Consider the following 24,907-nt stretch of genomic DNA (forward strand, 5'->3'; position numbering starts at 1 on the left):
GAGGGATTTAGTCAAATTAGCAAACTCAAACCTTATCAAATAAAATGTGGATGCTACTGTCATCAATGGAAAAGTGATTGCTTTGTCTTATTTCCCGCTAAAATTCAACAAAAATTGAGTTGATTTTTAAAACTTTACAGAAAATCAACAAATGGAAGGACTATTGTTGAATAAATCTTGTTTGAGCAAGTTGGGTGTGTCCAACAATTTTATTTGACTTTTATATTGCTATTCAAGTCTGAACTATTTTTACTATATGACTATTTATGTGACAAAAAATTTTTTTGTAACTGTTTTCAGTAAATTCTTCATTTTGTACAACAAATAAAATAAATTATATTCAAATTAATTTTGACAATTATTATTTTTATTTTTATCATTTTTTAAAAAGAAAACAATTAATTTCTTATCACCATTGTATGATATGAAAGGAAATAAACAGCACATGTTGATAAGGACTCACCTAAAAAGGAATCAATTTTGTAAACCCTTTAAGATGATAAAAAAAAAAGAAAAAAGAAAACAATAAACTTCATAATGCTAAAGTCATGACTATTCAGGGAAATCAACCTGAGATAATCCAGGTCCTCTGGAAGCTTTAATTGTTCATCTCTCCTAACTTCTTCAAGCTCCTCTTGTTGGTTTGCAACCTCAAAAGCATATTTAGCTGCAAGGAAAATAACTATAGAATAAGTTTTCTTCATTGTTAAGAAACATTATAAAATATTAAACAAAGATATATAATGTGCCAGCAGATATGTATCTATATTGTTGTTCTAATGATTATTCCTAACAAAGTGGTTAGACCAAGATCTGCTGGTACATTATGCAAAATCAAATCTTGGTCTATGCAGTTTGCATGTCTCGTTATCTCTTATTGCTGCATTTATGTCACATGTTCTATATGTGATGTGCATCAAAGCACAAGATCAAGAAAATGCGAAAGCTCTTCCAATCATTCTAGTGAGTTTTTATCTATCTAAATATACTCTTCTATACCATTATCTATCATCAATGAAAATCTGCCATATGTTACTCTCCTTAACTATTATCTGCCATCAATAAAAAATATGCCATGTTACTTTCCAATACCACCATCTAACATCAATGAAAATCTGCCATCAGTTTCTTTCATATACTGCCATCTAATATCAGTGGAAATCTGCCACATATTATGTTCCTACACCACAATCTACCATCAATGAAAATCTGCCATATGTTTCTCTCCTATACAATCATCTATCATCAATGAAAATATATACAAACTTATATTATATTGCTCTCAAAGTTTGTCTTTGAATAAAAAACGAAACAAATGTAAGCATATCAAACATGACAAGTGATGATTCTAATTGTCCATGTAGTTCTTCTGGTGAAAACCTGAAAGACATGTTAGGAGCACATCCTCTATCTCAGACATTCCGACTCCCAAGGTGGCGCTCACCAGATAATATGTACTTTTGAGAGAGTGACGTATGTAAGGTGAAGTAGTTCACATTTAAAACATGCACAGTGGAGAGAATGTTTGCATACCTCTATGCTACATTAATGTAATGTGGATGATATTTCTTTTGGATATTGTACTTTTGGAAATTTTACATGATTTAAGCACACTGCTAACTAAAATGACTGCTCCCTTGTGTTAAAAAATCAGTCTGAATTAGTCTAAAGTACACTATACATAGCAGCTATTAAAATAGGGAAAATGAATTTTGCCAGACTAGACAATACCAGCTTCTGAAAGTGCAATGAATGAATTACCAAATATATAAAATGTAAAAAAAGTTATCAGCTCTTTTTTATACAATTTACCTCTGAAGTTCAGGAAGTGAAAATGACCAAGTAGAGCTAGCACTTTTTTGAAAGGTGCACATTTGAAGTAAGGCCAAGCTGTATACTCTATAACCCATAGTACACCCATCAATCATACACCAAAATAAAGGGAATTAAAGGTTCTTTGCATTATACCTAAGATATACAAGGTCTTTTTTAAATAGCCAGTATAACCAGTGAGGAAAGCCGGGGACATTCTTTTTCTTTAAAATCCTAACCCTATGCAAAATGCGAAACTGTATAGCGCCACCTTAAAGAAAATAAAAAAATGTTTGCAATTATTTTTTTTTATTTTCATATAATTATGTATGATGTTCTGAATAAAATGGTACATTCATATTGATGTTAAGCATGAAAATAAGCTAATTATAATCATTTTTCTCTTGCTTACATAATTTGCCATGAGGTATGTTTGTGTGAGTAGTGACCTTAATTATGGGGAAATTAGAAGACTTAGAATATAGGAATAGAGTCAACTTAAATTTAAAACTGTTGCAATAAGTGACAGAAATATATGGTGAAAATGTTTCTTTTCATTTATTTGCAATGAAATAAAAAAATAAATGAAGAGAAAGTGAATTCGCTTCTTCCATATTAAACAATAGGCAAAATTTTACACTTTGACCTTTGACCTTTATGAAGCTGATGAGTTACCTCCCTTTTCTAATTGTAAAATTCATTGTTGATATCTCAGAAATAATTCTGGCTAGTTTCATGTTCCTGTCATTCAGCATAACATTGGTTGCTATGTTTACAAAATGTAATGTGCATTCTTAAAATAGCTCACTTTTATCATGGGGGGGGGTAGGCTGGACTTGTTAGAGACTCTGACACTCATAAATACTGTTCTGTGTGGAAAAAGGCAGGAGAATTATTCATAAGGATTGTTTTGATGCTTGCGACTTAAATGTTTCAGCCATATAAACATAATTAAATCATACAAAAATAATACCTACATCTTCTTTATGGTGGCGCTCACCAGATAATATGTACTTTTGAGAGAGTGACGTATGTAAGGTGAAGCAGTTCACATTTAAAACATGCACAGTGGAGAGAATGTTTGCATACCTCTATGCTACATTAATGTAATGTGGATGATATTTCTTTTGGATATTGTACTTTTGGAAATTTTACATGATTTAAGCACACTGCTAACTAAAATGACTGCTCCCTTGTGTTAAAAAATCAGTCTGAATTAGTCTAAAGTACACTATACATAGCAGCTATTAAAATAGGGAAAATGAATTTTGCCAGACTAGACAATACCAGCTTCTGAAAGTGCAATGAATGAATTACCAAATATATAAAATGTAAAAAAAGTTATCGGCTCTTTTTTATACAATTTACCTCTGAAGTTCAGGAAGTGAAAATGACCAAGTAGAGCTAGCACTTTTTTGAAAGGTGCACATTTGAAGTAAGGCCAAGCTGTATACTCTATAACCCATAGTACACCCATCAATCATACACCAAAATAAAGGGAATTAAAGGTTCTTTGCATTATACCTAAGATATACAAGGTCTTTTTTAAATAGCCAGTATAACCAGTGAGGAAAGCCGGGGACATTCTTTTTCTTTAAAATCCTAACCCTATGCAAAATGCGAAACTGTATAGCGCCACCCAAGGTAGCAAAAATGTCCCCCACATTTTAGCAACACAAAAGTGCAAAACGGTTGTCTGCTTGCAGAGGCAAAAGTCAGATGAGAGTGGTCTTCCCTTTGATAGAGATATCAGTGCCAAATCCTGTAATCTGTCAGTGTCTGTTGCAGCAGATATGCATACTATTCCAGGCATGTAACTGCAGGGAGGTAGTGCCTGTTTTATGACTGGATAAATATTATCCAATAAACATCTTTAACTCCAAAAATTAATTTCTTCTTCTAGTACACTGCCTCATCATGATACAGTGAAACTCTTCTATAACTAATCAGATATCACATGACAATGACATAGCTCATGCAAATTTTACAATAATTTGAGCAATTTTTAAGTCATGCAAAGTTTTCATGCCATACTAATCAAGGGTCTGAAAATATGTCGCATTCTTAAAGAAAGAAACTGTTTTAACATTGCACTTTTCTTTATATGAATAAAGACGTTAAACATTTCTATCTGCAAATTTTCTTTTCAACTGTTTCAATAGTCAATTGCTCCATTCTGATCATTATTTATTTCTGAAAAATGTCAGTGCCTTAACGAGCTGAAAATATTAATATATTTTTATTGAACCATGAGCAATAAAACCAAATATTTTTCTTTCTGTTAGTCTTCAATGTATTCTGTGTACAATTGTTGCTCATACAACAGCTGACAGGTGTTTGCTCAGTCAAATGGCATTCACTATCAAGAACCAAACAATGAAGTGGTTGAAAAAAAAAATTCACCTGAATTTATAAATCAATTTAAGTAATTGCTCATCATCAAAACCTATCTCAAAGCTAACAAATCTTTAAAGTATGGGGCACTAATTTTATAAAAACGGAGAAAACTGAAAACTGTGAACATACATATGTGGCTTAGCAATGTTGTCAGACTAGACAAACAATATATAATTAACTGACCAGTGAATAATATTGTCTATTCCCTATAAAAATGACCCCAATGTATATTAACAATTATTCTTGCTGTAGTCATACAGACAGCTAAGTGTTCAAGTCTTAATTATTAATGGGTCATACATGTCAAAACATGATGTGTCACACAAAAAACACAATTTTTGACTCCCAAACATCTCAGTCGTGTTTTGAAAACATGATGTGTCACACAACAAACACAATTTTTGACTCCCAAACATCTCAGTCGTGTTTTGAAAACATGATGTGTCACACAAAAAACACAATTTTTGACTCCCAAACATCTCAGTCGTGTTTTGAAAACATGATGTGTCACACAAAAAACACAATTTTTGACTCCCAAACATCTCAGTCGTGTTTTGAAAACATGATGTGTCACATAAAAAGCACAATTTTTGACTCCCAAACATCTCAGTCGTGTTTTGAAAACATGATGTGTCACAAAAAAAGCACAATTTTTGACTCCCAAACATCTCAGTCGTGTTTTGAAAACATGATGTGTCACACAAAAAGCACAATTTTTGACTCCAAAACATCTCAGTCGTGTTTTGAAAACATGATGTGTCACACAAAAAGCACAATTTTTGACTCCCAAACATCTCAGTCGTGTTTTGAAAACATGATGTGTCACACAAAAAACACAATTTTTGATTCCCAAACATCTCAGTCGTGTTTTGAAAACATGATGTGTCACACAAAAAACACAATTTTTGACTCCAAAACATCTCGGTTGTGTTTTGAAAACATGATGTGTCACACAAAAAACACAATTTTTGACTCCCAAACATCTCAGTCGTGTTTTGAAAACAAGATTTTCAGTAATCTTGGAGTGGGAGAATAAGAAGATATTTTAAACCATTGCTATACGTCCAAAGTATATATATATATATATATATATATATATATATATATATATGTCTGATGTACAAACAGTAAATAGTCATGCTTAGAGGCCATGTAAAACTTTATACAGCTGATTATCATGCAGTCAATTAAAAGGTAAGGCAATCAGAGATAAGCAACTGGCATTTCACAGATTACTTAATTGGCTGAGAATAACTAGGATGATGCTGTGTCAAGTGTTTTTAACACTGCCATGGGAGAACCCATTACGGCTAATTTAGACAGAGTAAACTACATGGAACAACCAAATTCATCTGAGATAGGTACACTCATAGAGATGCGTGTTGAAGAACAAAATGTATTACACATCAATGCCTTGAATAAAATGTCCAAGTCATCGTTATGAAAGATTACTGGCAAGTTCGTGATAAGTGGCAATGTTTCTTTGAAATCAGATTTTAGTCCATATATAAAATGCAAAACATGGTTATTTTGTTCACTAGAATAGGGTACAAGTGTGGTTCATTTTTTTAAAGCATAATGTTGAAATGCCTCCCTGATTTAGGAAAAGGTGAGCTATTTGCAAAATGAGCAATCCAATTAAGAAAATATTCCACACTCCAATGCATTTTAAAGACGGAGACTTCGTATATTCTCTTTAATGTCTGTGTGGCTGTGTTTATGTGAGTGTTGGTATGTGTGTGCTGATGGATAATACTAAGTCAACTGATTATTTTTGGCTTGCAAGTACATAATATTAAATGCTTCAAAGAAAACAAGCATGTTATTTTCTTTATCAAATTTGAATTTCCAGTAATTATATATAGGCTTGTAATTATTTACGGTTTAGAAGTCCCCCCCACTGTCTGGGAATATGGCCGATATGATGGGTGTTACAATGGATAATGGTACAAAGTCATGTAAAACGTTTACTAGAAGCTTGGAATCCTGGACAGGATTAAGTCCCTTGTTCAACAAATGCAATTAGCTCAAGAATTTTGGTGTTCATGAGTTGACTGTCCAAGGATGAAAAAGGGAAGAAGCCAAACTAAGACAGATGGTGATGGATATGCAGGAAACTGAAAAGAAAGAATGCCAGACTGGTTGGAAACTCAAACCTGATGCAGCTCTGCCAAGGCACAAGTGGAAACATTTCATAATGACATGCAAAGGCAACATCCAAGTTTGAAAGCCAGCAGTAAATGGCCAGACAATTATAAGTGACATGGAATTAATTAATTTTGGGGAAAAATCTGTTCAGAAGATTATGAAGCTGCTGCAACTTATCTAGATGAACTGTGAGTGAATGAATAGAGAAAGGTGGACATTCCCCCTTAAGCAGATTTATAATTGTAATGAAAATGGATTTTGTTTCAAATGATGCCTGACACAACTTCAAAAACTGCTGGACATAAAAACAAAGAGTTTAAGAAAATGAAAGAGTAGGTGACTTTGCTATATTATACGAGTAAAACTGGATACCACAAACTGAAACCATTGTAAATCAGAAAAAAATGAGGTGCTTTCATCATATAAATATGAAGTCCCTACCTTATCAATAAAAACATGCAAGGATGACAACAGCCTTGTTTGAAAACTGATTTCAAAATGAATTCACCTTGGCAGTTTCATCCCAACCTGAGAAGTGTGAAGATGAAGGAATTTGCTATTGCTGGATAGCTGCTCTGCCCACCCATTCACAGACCACCTGGTTAGAAAGAATGGGAAGACAAAAACATGCTTCCTTTCAAAGTATACCACTTACAGGATCCAGCTACTGGATCAGGACATACTTCCAAATTCAAAATGAACTACAGATGGTGGATCAGGACACACTTCCAAATTCAAAATGAACTACAGATGGTGGATCAGGACACACTTCCAAATTCAAAATGAACTACAGATGGTTGATCAGGACACACTTCCGAATTCAAAATAAACTACAGATGGTTGATCAGGACACACTTCCAAATTCAAAATGAACTACAGATGGTGGATCAGGACACACTTCCAAATTCAAAATAAACTACAGATGGTGGATAAGGACACACTTACGAATTCAAAATGAACTACAGATGGTGGATCAGGACATACTTCCGAATTCAAATCGAACTACAGATGCTGGATCAGGACATATTTCTGAATTCAAATGAACTACAGAAGTGGACTTGTAAAAAAGATTGTTTCTGATGAAACTAGTTCAAGAGACCCAGTTGAGTCTAAATTTGAAAGAAGTGATGTACATTGGGAGAAAGGCCTGGTGACAACCTTTTTTACAGGAAAGGATAATGACAACAACATTAGTAATCATGAAAATAGTTAGATTTCTTTGGGGGAAAATATGCGTCTGAGGCTGAGAGGGCATTTGGGGTGTCAGTGCAGTCAAGGGAAAGTGTTCGTGAATGACTCATTTATAATAATGACTGTCGATTGTAGGCTTTGCTCTTATGTAGAAATTATTCATAATATTATTGAATATAAAACCAATGATAATGCTACGACTGGTGATAAGTTTAATAATGAGTAAAAACACCACATCTGAGGACCAACCACCATTAGCAACATAAATAATCCAAGGCATTGAGTGTGTGGGAAGAGGAATGGAGACTCAAGATACTGATTTGAATTACTATCCATGGTATATGTTTGACTTTGCTAAAAGCATTTATGACTACAGCAGGAAACAGTTGAAAATAAGATTTTTAACACTGTAAAGTATTATGGTTCCTAGCAGACACAATTCTAGTAGTTTCAAATTTATACACACACAACTAATCACATTGGGATGTACACATGCACACACAGTGAACTGTAAATGTCCTTCATCTTTCTTTGTGTAAGTTTTGGATTATGTTTTTGGCATTCAATCCAGACACACAATGATCTATGGCAAAATGGGTAAATATTATACTTCGGTGTGCATATTTTCAATGCAATTATTATGGTTTTACACTGATGAATGCAGTGATATTCATCTGTGAGACACATGTTGATTCTGTTGATTCAGGCCAGCCATGTATGTACCAATGCATGGTTCTCTGAATAAATATTTTTAAAAATATTCAATATGCAGGGTTTCACTGTTCATAAGAGTATAGGTAAGATGTGGAGGAAGTTAAATCCCTACAAAAGTTTGCTCTGGCTCCAGTTTACAAACAGCTTTGATTCTGTGTGAAAGAGCTTTGAGTCCTGTTTTAGACAAGACTATAGTTAGCTCATGGTCTATCCATGGATGAAGGTTGAGGGAAAAATGTTTATTCCTAGAAATTCATTGGATGTACACTAATTCTTGTCATTATGAAGCTGCTGGATAACATGGGAAAGGCCTATGAGAAAATCATCGCTGACCTTTGTCCCATGACTAGAATGATGCCACTCATGGAACATTTGTATTCAAATGCTATGCTAGTGGCAACTGCCCATGGGCCAGTATTTGTAAAACATTCATGAAGTGGTGGGCAAGTTAACCCAAGAGGATCAGATCAACAGAGCCTAAGCAGAAACATCATCCTTTCCTTCTTATGGTAGTACAAACAAGCAAGATTTCCATCTTCTGATTGGTTGAATCTGCTTTTAGTACCACTTTAGAACCCTGATGCTCTTGGAAAGGAGAGTCCAAATATAAAATCAGCTTAACGATAAAAGGAAAGAGTCCATTTCTAGAGATGAAAGCAGGGCTTGTCATCAGAAACCCAAAGCATCATGATGGAAGTGCAGAAAGTTTGGATGGACCAAAAAGTCAGTTCTCAATTATTCTGCCTGATGAAGCTGGAGTGACTAGGAAGCAGGTATTGTATGTAAGGGGAGTCAGAAAGGCTCTAGACCATAGTGCCAAAGGTGTCTTTTTCAATCATGTCAGAACCCATGATAGGTTCCATGTTGCACAAAGAGCTAAGGTCATCAACTGAAACAAGTTGAAATTTATAAGTTGGTCAGAGACCTCATTGTTTAGACACAGATCATACCTTTCATCAAAATGTGTCTGAAATCATGGAACTAGCTAAATTCTTCTCCAAGAAGAGATATAGGAGGGAATTGGCTATATTGGTATTGAGGCTTTTGAGGTTTTAAGGGCTTTCAAAGTGGTGGACCTTCTTGTCCAACAAATACTGTCAAAAATTTGTTTGAAGATCATGGTATGATAGGAAATGTTTTGCCTACCACTGGGGCAAAATGGCAATCTGCAGGAATCTCATGAACTGGTAGTGCATGGCAAGAAAGTTCATGGAAGCATCAAGAAAACACAAGAGATGAATTTTCTGAGTGATGATTTGACTCGTCAAGCAAAGTGGATTATACTACCAAGGTGTCCTCAAGTTATGCTCTTGGGGGAAACAAACCACTTTTGCCCAGATAAAAGAAGAGCTGGGATGGAATGAGAGAGGATTTGTCCTTGTCTACAAGGAATCAGGGACATAGCAAGTGTGAAACCTGGGATTTTTTTTATGTCTTGCTACAAAAGTTTTCCCACCTTGAGTTGGGATGGACCTGAGTGGCCAGATGGACTAAGGAGCTTGCCTTTATGAATCACTCATATATCTCACCTGTCTGTATGAGCTCAAATCTTGGCTCAACCAAAGTGGACATGTGAGAAAGCTTGCCAGTAGCTAGCTTCCCATAGGTTGGTGGTTCTTGATGGGTTTTCACAAGTTCTTCCTCCACCAAACTATACTGACCACCATGTACACCCTATCATATGCTAAAAAATATTGTGAAACCCACAAAACAAAAGAAATCACCTTGTTTTATGAGGATGTAATCCAGGTAGCTTGTTATCAATGATGTGGAGTAATTTCTGATGGGAGATACAACTTTGTTCTTGATTCTTGTGAAAGCCCAAGTATCTGTAAGATCTTACACTGGAAAAGCCTTGGAGACAAATCTCTGGGACTCTGTTCTGAATGTGGTGCCCAAAGCTATTGGCTGATAGAGATTAGCACTTGGAGACGTTTTGAATCAGATTCTTATGTACTGTGAATGAACTCAACTGCTCTTTTCAGCAAGAGTGTTTAGCTTTAAGTAGGAGCCATAGTTATTTGATACAGGCAGTCTCCCCCCAAAAACTGGGGAAACAGAAAAGGGCAGCATGGTCATGATGTCATTTTCTGTGAGAAGGAGGTTGCGTAGGTTGAAACTAGTCCTCTCTTCATGTTTTGCCTTCACTTATACTGGGAAACTGAGTCCTCACTAAGGGTAGGGTTTTAATCAGGGTTTTCCTGTCTGGCATGTCTTAGAATGGTTCTTTCCACTTCTCAGGTTCCTATTGGGGAATTAAGGCTCTGTTCTATATCACTAGGCCAGTGTGAGGTTTTCCATTTTGGGGGCCTGTTTTCTGACCTCTTCTATTTGGACATGGACAAGAAATTTAGAAGAGAGAGGCCGTAATCTGATGATGGCCTTGTGATGATCTTTTGCCTTTGGCTGTAGATAGGAATGCATCTCTTTCTGAAAACTGGAGATTAATGGATGAAGCTATAACTTTGGAGAATGAATGTTGAATCTGCCCTGTTGAGTACATAAGCCATATGTGAGACTGACTTCCATATCTTGGTCTATCTGCAGGGTTTTTGAGGGAAAGGTCTAAGCTATGGTCAGACTGCTGAAATACAGAAATATAGAAATCAAGACCAAGGTGACCATACAGCCCATGGCAACAACATTGTCAACAGTTTGTATGGAGAAAGACTTTCCAAAATTGGTGCTGATTATAATGGGCATCTACGACAGAACCAAAGCTGGAACAGGCTTGACTGGGTGCTGAATACTGTCCATATATTGGGTCCAGGACTGGGTATAGTGGAAAAACAGTTCACCATACTCAGTCCTGGTAGCAGAATTCAAAGCAGGATCTGCCCGAGTTGGAGTGGACATGAACTTGGACTGGCTAACAACTGGTGCAAAAGCTCAGCACTGACTTATCCTGAGGATATTCATCACAGCAATTTAGGGGTCTGCATTTGGTGACTGAATATCAAGGACTAGTCCAGGTGGGCAGCTGTACCAATCTGATATTGGCTCAGCAGTCTGTGCCATGATGGTATGCCCTGGCTGTGGTACTGTGGGTGATGGCAGGGCAGTCACTGTTGGGGAAATCCATGGTGGCAAAGACTGATCTTTTTCTGAATGGATGATCTTTCTGCTTTTTGTCATGCAAGACAAGTTGATGGAGACAGTGTCAGCAGCCGTTATGATGGCATTCATATGCTTGTGTTTCTTGGCTCTTCATTAGCCTGGCTGACCATTTTTCTTTTAACCATTGAGAGAAATCATTACAAGTATGGTTTAAACTGAATACCATACAGGCGGAGTGATTATATTCAGCCAGCTTGAATCTTGTACACACACCACACTTGATCTTGCCTATTGTTGATGGTACCTGTAATCAGAGAAAGCACAACAATGGCATATACAGGTGAAATCAGTCATGCTTGGCACAGTGCTGCTTACTGTAAAATGAATAGTATGAATTAGGATAAATGCCGAACAAGAGCTATTAGGAATTAGTGCATCACAAACTTGCCACAATTTGCTCCAAATGTCCTTAAAAACTAAGTTAGGAGAAGATGGGTGTTCAGGGGCCACAATTCCTCTAAATGACGACATGTCATGTCAATGAATGGCCAGAGATATGGACATATGGTAGAAAAAGGTTATTACTATAAGGCTGCTGGATCTTGATGTAATATCAATACTTGGATTATAATACATGTATCATTTTTTGATACATTTTGTAAAAAGGGCTTACTAACGAGGCAGGCAATTAATATGGTGCTGATTAACTTCTTGGAGGACAAAGTCAGACAACTAAAGTACAAATGTCTATGTTTAAGGAAGAGCAAGATCTGGACTGAGAGCAGACTGCTCCAGTGGCCTAGTGGTTAGAGCATCTACCTCAGATGCCCATGGGCCATGTGTTTGAGACCCTTGATTAAGAGGTTAGTGCTAGGACTGGTCAGCCTGGTGTCCGGATAATGTGACTGGGTGGAATATGATGCTAAATGTCTGCAGCATGATGCCCCAGTGCTAGACATCTCAATAAACTGTCACACTGCACACATCATAGCAATATGGCTGCAAAATGTTAAAGCTACGTTAAAAATCCAAATCTCTCTCTCTCACACACACACACACACACACAGACTGAGATCAGGTGAAGCATACTTCCCAAAAGGTGAGAAAATTCAGAAGAACTGCTCAAACTGATGTAAAGGCACAAAACAGACTGTATTTGCAAGGCCTCCTTGTTCTAATCAGGCACAAGTGGAATTAATAAAGGATGATTTGCAGGATCTGGCACCATTCCCTCTATCCAATCTTGTCTGACTGGTGTTTATTATGATTATATTTGAACAAGAAATAGTAATTGTTTTTCAACAGTGACTAGGAGAGTAGAAAATCAAAATATTGCTTGCAGAATTAATTAAACGATTTTAGTGGTTTAGTAGAGACATCACAACACTCCAATTATATTCAAACATATATAAATTCACAATAGTTATATAAAATACATGAAATAAGGATATGTTTGTTCTGTGTGATTAATAAATGCATGCCCTACACCACCTGCTACAATACTCAATTCTGAGGTCTGCCAAGTATTATACAGACACATTATTTTTAAAAATAAGTTATTCTTCCTATACATGTGACCTGTGACTGACCAGGTAAAAGCATTTCTTTTGTGCAGATGGCCTGCTCCGAATTAAGTTTTTTTTTTTTATATGTCAGAAACTCTACCACGGGGATAACCGTCTCAAGTCAGGCAAGTGTTCAAAGCAAGATTATTTTACATCTTTTGTTCTTCCTTGAACCTAAATATTTTTCTTGTTCAATAAATGGTGATACATTCTTTTAATTTTTTCATGATTTCCATTTTTTTTTCAGTAGGTAAGTGCTATAGTTTAAAACAACGGTCTATGTTATATTTTAGGTGTCTGCAACCAAATGATGTGAAGCAAAATTCTCCCCTTTTTTACAATCAGTAGTAGTTGTCTGAAAATTACAAGACACAAACAAATTATTTGACAAAAAGTGTTAGTGTCCAAAAACAAATACAATACTTATGAAATGTGAAAGAAGTCAGGTTTTCAAGGAAATATAAGTAATAAAAAAAGCAATTATATTCTAAATAAATTAGTGTGCAAGAATGTGAGCTACTGTAATTGTTATAAAAACTAATATATGGAATTTAACTGATTGCATTTGAAAGTACCATACATATTCATATACAAGTCAGATCCAACTGTGAAATGCATATATCCAGATCTGTATTCACAATGTACTGGTAGATCTGCATCTGTGGAGTTTCTTAAATTAATAAGTAGAACAAAACCTGATGTACCAGCACATTATGCAATAGGAGAACATTCTCTGCATTCTTTGTAGTTGGACCAGACTTAAAAGCAAGTACATATGGTACTGTCCAGCATTGTCCATAAATAGCATCAATGGATGAAGTTACAGCTGTTGACCTTACCCTCAATGTAAAGTTTAGTACACAGAGGCCTGTTCTGCTTGAGGTGTCCAAACTGGTCAGGTAAAATCTCTGCAAGACGGAATACATCTACCCCTGGAAGAGCTAGGATTTCCCAAGCACTGAAAATGTAAATATTGTAACGGCTGAGCTAGGTCCTGATAATACTACATTGGAGTATGGCACCAGGGATGAGTATGCTTTATCAGCTGACTAAGGAGGGGGAGAATGGAGTAAACTGGAACTCTTGATTTCTTATTAAACCATAACACAAAATGATTCATTTATTAAGAAACCTTGAAAAAAGTCAGTTCATAACGATGACAGTCTTTTTGTGCTTGTCCTAAGCCATAATACTAGCATTGTCTTGAGGTACAATATGGTATATGATAATTTCACACAAAGTTAGGGTACACATTAGCACTATACTATTAGTTCATTATATTATTACTTCTTTTGATGATTGAAAATTAATAAGATTTACCATATTTGGATTTGGTTGCAATAAAGTTTGCTACAGAAGAGAAAATATGACTTGATTGTAATTGTGAAATGTAAAAATCTGCAAGGAAAACACTTGCTTGACTTTACACTTCAACTATAGCATAATACTTATTTGAAGAGAATAGATAAAGATGGAAGTAAATTGGTTGTCAAGTTGGTGAGGAAAACACTCACAATGACTTACGACAACTAGTAAATTATAAAACTGAAACATAAATAAATTATGTTTTAATAGATAGATAGATTAATCAAATATTGTTGAATTGAATTTATAATGTCAAGTCGGTGAGGAAAACACTCACAGTGACTTAGACATTCTATTTCCCTAAGAACTTTGTTGGACCTATAATTTAAGAAAAGGAATCATATATTTGTAATGTAGAGAAACTTCTCTGTATGTCTTTACCTTCATAAAACTAAATAAATAAAGAAAATAAATAAATAAATAAATAAATAAATAAATAAATAAATAAATAAATAAATTAAATAAATAAATAAAAGTATTGATCTGTGAGGACAACACTCACTTGACCATATAACAAATGATATAACAATATCTAGTTTGCTTGTAAAAATAATTAGAAATTAATAGAATGCATATAATTTGGAGGAGAGAAAGGAATTAAAAATAAAAAAATTAATTCCTTAAATAAATATTGATTTGTACTTAAAAATAAACTTTAACAAAAATTTACCGTCCAAAATACTGCCTAAAGTTACATAACTCTATAATAAACTAAACAAAACAAAATATATTTTTAAAAAAATTTAAAACAAAATTCACAATAACAGTAGCTGGTTATTACAATATTTTAAATGTGACTAGTTCTTTTAACTAAAACAAAAAAGTCATCATCCTCTGCTTTGAATGGCATCAAACTGGGTTTAAAATCCATGAAGTTAATGTCTCTCCTGCTATGATGTCACTGCTGTCATAGTATTACAAGACAAAAAACCTTGTGAACTAGACCAATTGTATTAAATGACTAAACAACCCCATGAACTAGACTAGTTGTTAATTAATAAACAACCCTGTGAACTAGAATACTACTATTAAATAACTAAAGAACACGAGAACTAGACCTCTAGTATTACATAACTAAACCCTGTGAACTTGACCACTAGTATTACATAATTAAACCCTGTGAACTAGACCACTAGCATTACATAACTAAACCCTGTGAACTAGACCACTAGTATTACATAACTAAACCCTGTGAACTAAACCATTAGTATTAAATGACTAAAGAACCTGTGAACTAGACCACAAGTATTACATGACTAAATAACCCCGTGAACTAGATCACTAGTATTATATGACAAAACAACCCTGTGAACTATACCATTAGTATTAAATGACTAAACAACTCCATGAACTAGACCACTAGTATTAAATGACTAAACAACCCATGTAAACTAGACCACTAGTATTAAATGAATAAACAACCCTGTGAACTAGACCTTAAATATTACATGACTAAACAACCCCTGTGAACAAGACTAGTATTACATGACTAAATAACCTCTGTTAACTATACCATTAGTATTAAATGACTAAACAACTCATGAACTAGATCACTAGTATTAAATGAATAAACAACTCTATGAACTAGACCACTAGTATTACATGACTAAACAACCCCTGTGAACTAGACCACTAGTATTACATGACTAAATAACCTCTGTGAACTACACCACTAGTAATAAATGACTAAACAACCCCTGTGAACTAGAACACTAGTATTAAATGACTAAACAACTCCATGAACTAGACCACTAGTATTACATGACTAAACAACCCCTGTGAACTAGACCACTAGTATACATGACTAAATAACCTGTGAACTACACCACTAGTATTAAATGATTAAACAACCCCTGTGAACTAGACCACTAGTATTACATAACTAAATAACCTCTGTGAACTACAACACTAGCATTAAAGGATTAAACAATCCCTGTGAACTAGACCACTAGTATTAAATGACTCAACAACTCCATGAACTAGACAACTAGTATTACATGACTAAACAACTCCTGTGAACTAGACCACTAGTATTAAATAACTAAACAACCCCTGTGAACAAGACAACTAGTATTACATGACTAAACAGCCCCTGTGAACTAGACCACTCGTATTACATGTCTAAATAAACTCTGTGAACTACACCACTAGTATTAAAGGACTAAACAACTCCATGAACTAAACCACTAGTATTAAATGACTAAACAACTCCATGGACTAGACCACTAGTATTAAATGACTAAACAACCCATGTGAACTAGACCACTAGTATTAAATGACTAAATAACTCCATGAACTAGACTGCTAGTATTAAATGATTAAACAACTCAATCAACTAGACCACTAGTATTAAATTACTAAACAACTCCATGAACTAGACACTAATATTAAATGGCTAAACAATCCTGTGAACTAGACCTTAAGTATTACATGACTAAACAACCCCTGTGAACTAGACCACTAATATTAAACGATTAAACAACGCTTGTGAACTAGACCACTAATATTACATAACAACCCCTGTGAACTAGACCACTAGTAGTAAATGACTCAACAACGCCTGTGAACTAGACTAGTATTACATGACTAAATAACCTCTGTGAACTACACCACTAGTATTAAAGGACTCAACAACCCATGTGAACTAGACCATTAGTACTAAATGACTAAACAACCCATGTGAACTAGACCACTAGTATTAAATGACTAAACAACTCCATGAACTAGACCACTAGTATTAAATGACTAAACAACCCTGTGAACTATACCACTAGTATTAAATGACTAAACAACCCTGTGAACTATACTACTAGTATTAAATGACTAAACAACCCCTGTGAACTAGAACACTAGTATTATATGACTAAACAACCCCTGTGAACTAGACCACTAGTATTACATGACTAAACAACCTCTGTGAACTACACCACTAGTATTAAAGGACTAAACAACCCTTGTGAACTAGACCACTAGTATTAAATGACTAAACAACCCCTGTGAACTAGACCACTAGTATTAAATGTCTCAACAACCCCTGTGAACTAGACTAGTATTACATGACTAAATAACCTCTGTGAACTACACCACTAAAGGACTCAACAACCCCTCTGAACTAGACCACTAGTACTAAATGACTAAACACCACTGCAAACTAGACCACTAGTATTAAATGACTAAACAACCCCTGTCAACTAGACCACTAGTATGAAATGACTCAACAACCCCTGTGAACTAGACCACTAGTACTAAATGACTAAACAACCCATGTGAAGTAGAACACTACTATTAAATGACTAAACAACCTCTGTTAACTAGACCACTAGTATTTAATGTCTAAACACCATTGTGAACTAGACCACTAGTATTAAATGACTAAACACCACTGTGAACTAGACCACTAGTATTAAATGACTAAACAACCCCTGTGGACTAGACTAACATTACATGACTAAATAACCTCTGTGAACTAGATTATCATATTTCTCTCTTAATATATAACAAATCAGATGATGCATTCATGAAAATGGGTATAGTTAACAGTGTACGTGGCCCATATCTGTGGATATGTTACAATGTTTGCGGATATCGCATTTCTTTTTCTTATGTATCAAAATTATGTTTCTTTTTATTTCAGGAATAGGAAAGGCAATGATTAAAAAGTTATATTTCTAAATTTGTTTGGAAGATGATTATGTCATTATTGCTAAAATAATGCCCTGCTATCCTATATGAATTTGCAAATATGATGTGGCAATGTGTACATATGACTATTTATGTCCAATTGTTAATTACATCATAAAACCATTAGCTTATTCTATTAAACATGCCAAATGAATAATTTCAAAGATAGGATAACAAAATTGTAAATTGCAAAGCGATCATTATGCATACTGAATTTGGGTTGTGGATATTAACAGATATTGGGCTGATACAACTTTTACTGTGGTCATATAAGATCTGCATCATGCAAAAAGGGTCATCTGACACCTTTGCATTATATTATATCCTGTATACCATCTTTTATCTTTTATTGTCAATTAAGTTTTACTTTACAAGCAATATCATCTGTTCAACTTCCACAAATACTATCAAGTGAAGCTGCTCATACAGTAAAACCTCTCTTGAGAGATCACTCCTTCCGCCAACAAAAAAAGTCTTTCAAGACAGATGGTCTCTCATAATAGGTTTGTACAAAAAGACCAAGTTTCCATGGTCAAATTTCAGCACTATTTAAAGAAATATAATCACAATCACCTTACATATATTCTATTTTTTAAAAATAGTTCTTGCTAAATTTTTGTATGCATTCATCTGAAAACAGGACTGCTTGGGTGGCCTAGTGGTCAGAGCATCTGCCTTGGATGCAGAATCCTGTGGATTCAAACCCTGGCCAAGTCATACCAAAGACTAATAAAAATGGTTATAACAGTTGCCTCGCTAGGCCCTCAGCATTAAAAGGATAGTGTTAGGACTGGTTGGCCTAGAGTCAGGATTTCTGTGTTTGATCAGAACAGTCCATACCATTCAAGTGCTTGTTGTTACAAATGATTACATGAAGGTCTGTGGTGTCTGTCTCTGTTCTCACGATACTGTTATTCATAGTGTTAGATATGACACTAGATGCATCACCTTGGTAGACAGCCTATTTTTTTTTTCAGAACACTACATGAGGTCATTGTTACAAAGGATTAATATGGGTCAGTCATGTTTATCTCCGTTTTGTGATGCAATCATTCATAGCAGTGTCGAAATGTATATTTTACCACGATATCTTGGTCACTGGTCAAGTCAAGCAGGTAGTCACTTACAACAGTGCATTTATATAATAAAATTAATCCATGCATTACAACTCTAGTCGTAAAAGACAGGTGGTTGCCCATAGTAGAGATTGCTCATAAAAGGTTTTATTGTTTAATCACAAAAAAACTTAACTTGTAAGATAGGATGAATATAAAATTAAGAATGTGAAGTATTAAAGAAAGATTTTTATTATGTTTAATTAATTATGAACAGAAAGTTTTATAACTGGACCCTACCCAATATATAACTGGACCCTACCCACTGAATAACGGACCATACCCACTGTATAACTGGACCCTACCTCCTTACATCCTGCTTCTGGTTGTCCATAAGCCCTAGAGTTTGCCTCCAATTTGAGATAGGAAAGGTGGTATTCTTCAGGAGACTTACAGATTCCTCTATAGCTCTCTTCATCTGGATAACTTTCTCGTATCTTTCCTGGCTGACACAACCAACCTTATAACCTACAGTAAAGATTGAGAGGAATAAAAGAACAAATGGAAGATACAAAATTAGTTAAAAGAAAAATGTACAGTGAGCAGTCTGACTGCTTGCTTACATCAGGAGCTTCCATTTGCATTGAAATACCAATAATTCGACAATATTAGAGACCCCTTGGTGACAATCAGGTTTGAAATCATATAAATCAATGAATGAAAAGACTAAGTTTTGTGCATATTTTATATTCTTGATGCTTTTATTTTGTTTAATTGGTGGGGGGGTACAAACAAATGGGAAGGTCTGCAAATACTATAGCATATATAGATCTCCTTCATTAAAATGAACATGTCAGAGATCTTTAATGATACGAGCATGTAGAGAGAGAGAGATAGATTTTGCAGACACATTGATAAATGAATGTAACCTGTAGCCTGTATAAACTGTAAACAGTTGTGATACAGCTAATGGAACACTATACAGCTAATTGCCACAGAGGTCCATAAATGATAAAGAGACAAACAACCACTCTTCTGAAGATTACTTAACTGATTGACAACAGCTACATTGATTTTGTTTTCAAGTTTTTTTTTCTTCAGTACGGCTGTGGTAGAACCCATGCTAATTTGCATTGGTAGAGTACAGAAAGTGCAACTATGTTACCCAATCCATTTGAAGTTAGATAAATCAAAGAAATGTGAGCTAAAGAAATAGAAGTTATTACACTTCATTGCCTTGAATTAGGATATTTAAGATTTTTATTAAATATTAATGTCTAGTTCATAATCAGCAGCAACTGCTGTTGAGTTACTACACAAACATGGAATGAAGCTTCAAAGTATTCCTTTAAAATTCATTACATTAAAGTGAAAGAAAGAATTTTACAAATCTGACATATGACCCTGACCTTGAAGAAAAAACCTTGACTGTGATACAAGAGACAACATCTAAATGAGAAACAGTAGTGTATGTTTCATCCCTGTACATCAAACAGCTCAGATACAAATCATAATCAAATAAAACTTGGAAACATTGACCTGTGATCTCAATGTTGAAGATATGACCCCATGAGTGGAATGCATCACAGTAATAGTATAAAAGCATACCAGGTTTAACCCATTTATCTTAAACAGCTGTTGAACTATAGAGTAGTAAAATATGCACATATAGGATTTAATGGCACATCAGCACAGTCCTGGTTATATATTGCTAACTCGGCTTTTTATGTAAACTGCACTCCTGTAAAAAGTCCGATTTTCTCAGCTGGAGCATGATCACAGAATACATCCCAGGGCACAACTGTTGCCTAGTTGCTGCTAAGACAAGCAAAAGGGTGCATCAGGCTTATTCCACATTCCCAATCTTGCAGGGAGAATACATGAGTGGAACATAAAATACTGATTTATGACCTTGAAAATGAAGATAGGGCCCCCAATGCAGTAAGCAACACACCTCCTAGTGATAATTTGCAAGTATACCAAGTTTCATCCTTTTGTTTCAAACAGCTCTAAAGTCATAGAGTGGAAAGGTAAGTGCCATGAAAAATCTAAAATGTCAATCAATGACCTGACCTTGAAGACATAACCCATAAAGTGTGTTTTATGTTTACTAGCCCTCTCTGATAAATATCTTGCCCAGGTATTGGCATCCCAATCAAAGTTTCCCTGCATGTTATATCAACTGTGTTGATGGTAATTTTTAAGATTCAGTGCTAACAGTTCCTTTTTTTTATCAACACACTCTCAAGGTCAGCACAATGTCTTTTACTAGATGTCAGCTATAGCGTAAGCTTAATTATCCCTCTCATTTGATTACAACTTACACAACAAGTAACATACACATAGAAAATTCACCTACATTGATGATTTAATGGGGGAGGGGGTAGCAATTTACTTTTGAGCTGATATATTTTATTTTCTTTAAAAATATAATGGATAATATAGCTGGAAAAAATGTCTTTCTCTCGTTTACAGCAAAATTTATTTTTGCAGTTACTGAGAGACAAATTTTAAAAAAAGAGGAGTGTCAGGCCCCTGTCCCAGAACATTGAATTATTAGTCCCTATAATTATTGCAGTATACCATGGTATGCATCACTGTATGTTCAGGGGTACAAAATTTATTGTGGTATCCTGCTCTAATAATTGCCCACAATGATAACCGACATTTTTGGGCAGAAACCATTCTTCTTCTGTCAGAAAAAAACTCTGACCCTGAAATGAATAAGCTTCATCTTTACCCTAACTGTATGCCAGCCACAAAGTTTGGTTGACAGGTATAATGTAGAACTAATGCTATGTGCAGGCTATTGGTAAATCAGCACATTCAAGATTCTTATTCATGCAGAACACTAATGGAATTCATTCGGAATATGATATACTTTTGTACTTTATATAGAACTTTTAGGACTATTTGGAATTTAATTTACAAGACTGTAAGTTATTTTTAAATTTTCACTTTGTATTCTAAGGAAATAAATTATTTCTTTTATTTGACTGAACTTGTTGGTTTTCACTCTTTTTTGTTACTTAGCTTAAGAGTCAGAACGCGTTCTAATGATGGTGTGTGAGTATACCAAACTGAAACCCATAATATCAAATGCCTTGAATGTTCTGAAGCAGGAAGTAAAGTGTGATGGAAAACTTACAATACTGCACTTTGACCTTAACCTTCAAAATAGGGGTCTCAATGAGGTATGCAATACATTTCTTAATAATTAATTAAAAGAATTTTAATCCCCTAATCTCAAATGGCTTTAAAGTTAAAGAGCAGAAATAAAAGTGTGATGGATGCTTGGAGAGATAAACAGACACTATGCCCCCACTTGTTCTGAAAAGGTGGGGAACAAATACAAATAGTGCACATACCTTTTTTGTCGCTTACAAGTCGAGTCCAAGTGCAAACTACACTGACCAAAATCTGCCATCACATCATGCGCCAGTAGATCTAGGTCTGTGCAGTTTGTTATGAGTAATCAGTAGAACAAACAACATAGATCCTGATCTGCAGGTACATTATGTAAGGGCAGATCATGACCTTTGTTGTTTGCAGTTTGCCTTGACTTATAAGCGAGTTATGTACAGTATTTGATGTCTTTAGCCATACCTTTCTCAGTGAGCCTAGTGTCAGCATTATCCGGGCGGAGAGATAGGCGGAACTCTGCACGACTGGTAAACATCCTGTATGGCTCATTTGTTCCCTGGGTTGTCAGGTCATCTATAAGAACTCCAATGTATGCCTCTGTTCTATCCACTATGAAAGGGGACTTTTCCTGCGTTTTAAGTGCAGCATTGATTCCAGCAATAATGCCCTGGTGCATGAGATAAGGTTCTTAACTATTTAAGCACATCCTTATGATGGTAAATCAACAGGTGCTTGAAGAAAAGTCTTAAATTAAATTTATGATGCAACATAAGCAATAACTGTCTTACAAAAAATATTTGTCTTACAGAAAACATGATTTTCATCTTTTCCAGTTTCAATTAATAACTAAAATAATCACTTGACCACACTGTAAAATCATCATAATTATGGTTGTTTTCATCATCATCTTCTGCTTCATCTTTTTATCATCACTATCAAAGTTAGCATTGTTATTATCATTATCATCATCATTATTATTTGATGTATGGTGAGTACTGGTAATAAAAATAATCAGTGATTTGTTCTTAAAAGATACCAAGAAATCAACTGATTTTTCATAATTGAATATTGACTATTAATTGACCAAAAAACATTTCCGTATCCATTTTTTTAATGATTTTGTACAATGTTTAGGTATGTATTCATGAATATAATCCAATTTTTAAAAAATCATAAGACTCATGTGAGGTTCCTTCCACTCCACATAGTTTACTGAGTCATGTATATAAGTGAATCAGCTGTGATTCAGATATAATAACAATAGTGATGATAACAAGAGGACCAGGTGGGCCTGAAATTACTCATGTGGCTGATGACCACCTAACACCAAATGCAAGAGCAGCTGGCAGTGAAATTTGGTTGAGGAAGAATGCTTTCTTCTGAGGTTTTTCCAATGCAGTTGATTTCATATGTTACGAAAATGAATGTGTCATGGTTTCTCTATTTATTATATTTTCATTCATATTTACAGTTTTAGTGTTGCTAGTTATATTTCATGGCAATTTGGCATCATTTGTCAACAGTGCTCTTTATTTCAGGCTGCATTTTGTTAAATATAGTCTAATTCTGCTGAGTGGTATTTAAAAAAATATTTCAAAGGTTGTTACATTTTTTGTAACTGGCCATATTTGATGGCAGATCAATATCATTAGTAACATTTTTAAAGCCTTTGGATGATTTTCTGATGAGTGTTTTGGTGAAGAAGTAAATTTAAGATTTTTCTATTCTTAGTAATGTAATGACAGCCACGTTTGAATACAACTGGTATTAAAATATGGCTGCCATTACTAAAAATAAAAATGTGGATATGTGAGAAAGCATGCCAGTAGCTTCTCGTGGGTCGGTGGTTCTTTCCGGGGTTTTCCCGGTTTCTTCCTCCACCATTAATACTGGCCGCCATATATGGCCTATCGTGTGCTGAAAAATGGCGTTAAACCCAACAACAACAACAACTAAAAATAAAAAAGCTCCAAGTTAGAATGCTTTTTGTCAAATATGGTTAAATTGTGTTAGTGATTTCTTTTTTGTGTGAAGGATTTTCTTCTTTTAGTAATGGTGTCTATATCTGATGACAGATCAACATCATTTGTAAAAATTTGTAAGCCCTTCATACAATGATAGTTTTAGTCAAATTCAGAAAATTATGTTAATGTTTTTCTGTGATGAATTTTATTGAGATTTTTTCTAGTTTTAGTAATGGCAGCCATATCTGAAGGGGGAACTGATTCATTTGTAAACAAGAGTATCATAAACAGCACATTATTGCTTGCTCAGCATTTAATAGTCTTCTATATAGATAAATGAAATCTATTTGCAGAAACCACTTTCTTTATTCAGTCAGTTACCTTGAGCTTTGATCTACTGACCCCAAAATCAGTAGACTTCTTCCTTACACCAAGTTTAAGCCATCCACATTTTGTTCAGGTCTGCAGAACTAATGATACTGTGTGGAAACCATTTTTCTTCTATCATTAAAAGTGACCTTGACCCATAACCTTTTAATCTCAAAGTTGATATGCTTCTTCCTTGATCAAAGTGCAAGCCATTCACATAGTTTGGTCCAGGTATGTGATGTAAATGTAATGTTATTAAGTGAAAACAATTTTTATCCTGTCAGTCACAATGAACTTAACCTTAAGTCCTTTGTGCCCCAAAATGACAGGTTTCTTTCTTGTCCTAGATGCAGGTCATTCAGAAAAGTTTGGTAATTGTAGATAGTGAAGAACTTGAGTTAATGTGCTAAAACCATTTTTCTTCTTTCAGTCAATGACCTTGACC

The 24,907-nt window shown here is 34.8% G+C and overlaps 1 protein-coding gene across 2 annotated transcripts in view; it reads right to left on the bottom strand.

The window, feature by feature from the left end:
* Window positions 1–24,907, bottom strand: part of LOC149776990 (5-taurinomethyluridine-[tRNA] synthase subunit MTO1, mitochondrial-like) — a 281,547-nt gene that overhangs the window by 7,132 nt on the left and 249,508 nt on the right. For both annotated transcript variants that reach the window (XM_089941729.1, XM_089941728.1), the window contains 4 exons: window positions 22,592–22,796; window positions 19,351–19,513; window positions 13,724–13,842; window positions 571–667 (listed from right to left, as the gene is read on the bottom strand). In XM_089941729.1, the coding sequence (XP_089797855.1) occupies window positions 571–667; window positions 13,724–13,842; window positions 19,351–19,513; window positions 22,592–22,796 (584 nt within the window). The remainder of the gene's footprint in view (window positions 1–570; window positions 668–13,723; window positions 13,843–19,350; window positions 19,514–22,591; window positions 22,797–24,907) is intronic.

The sequence above is a fragment of the Sinohyriopsis cumingii genome, chromosome 18 (genome assembly GCF_028554795.1).
Source record: "Sinohyriopsis cumingii isolate HCF-2022 chromosome 18, ASM2855479v2, whole genome shotgun sequence".
NCBI lineage: Eukaryota > Metazoa > Mollusca > Bivalvia > Unionida > Unionidae > Sinohyriopsis > Sinohyriopsis cumingii.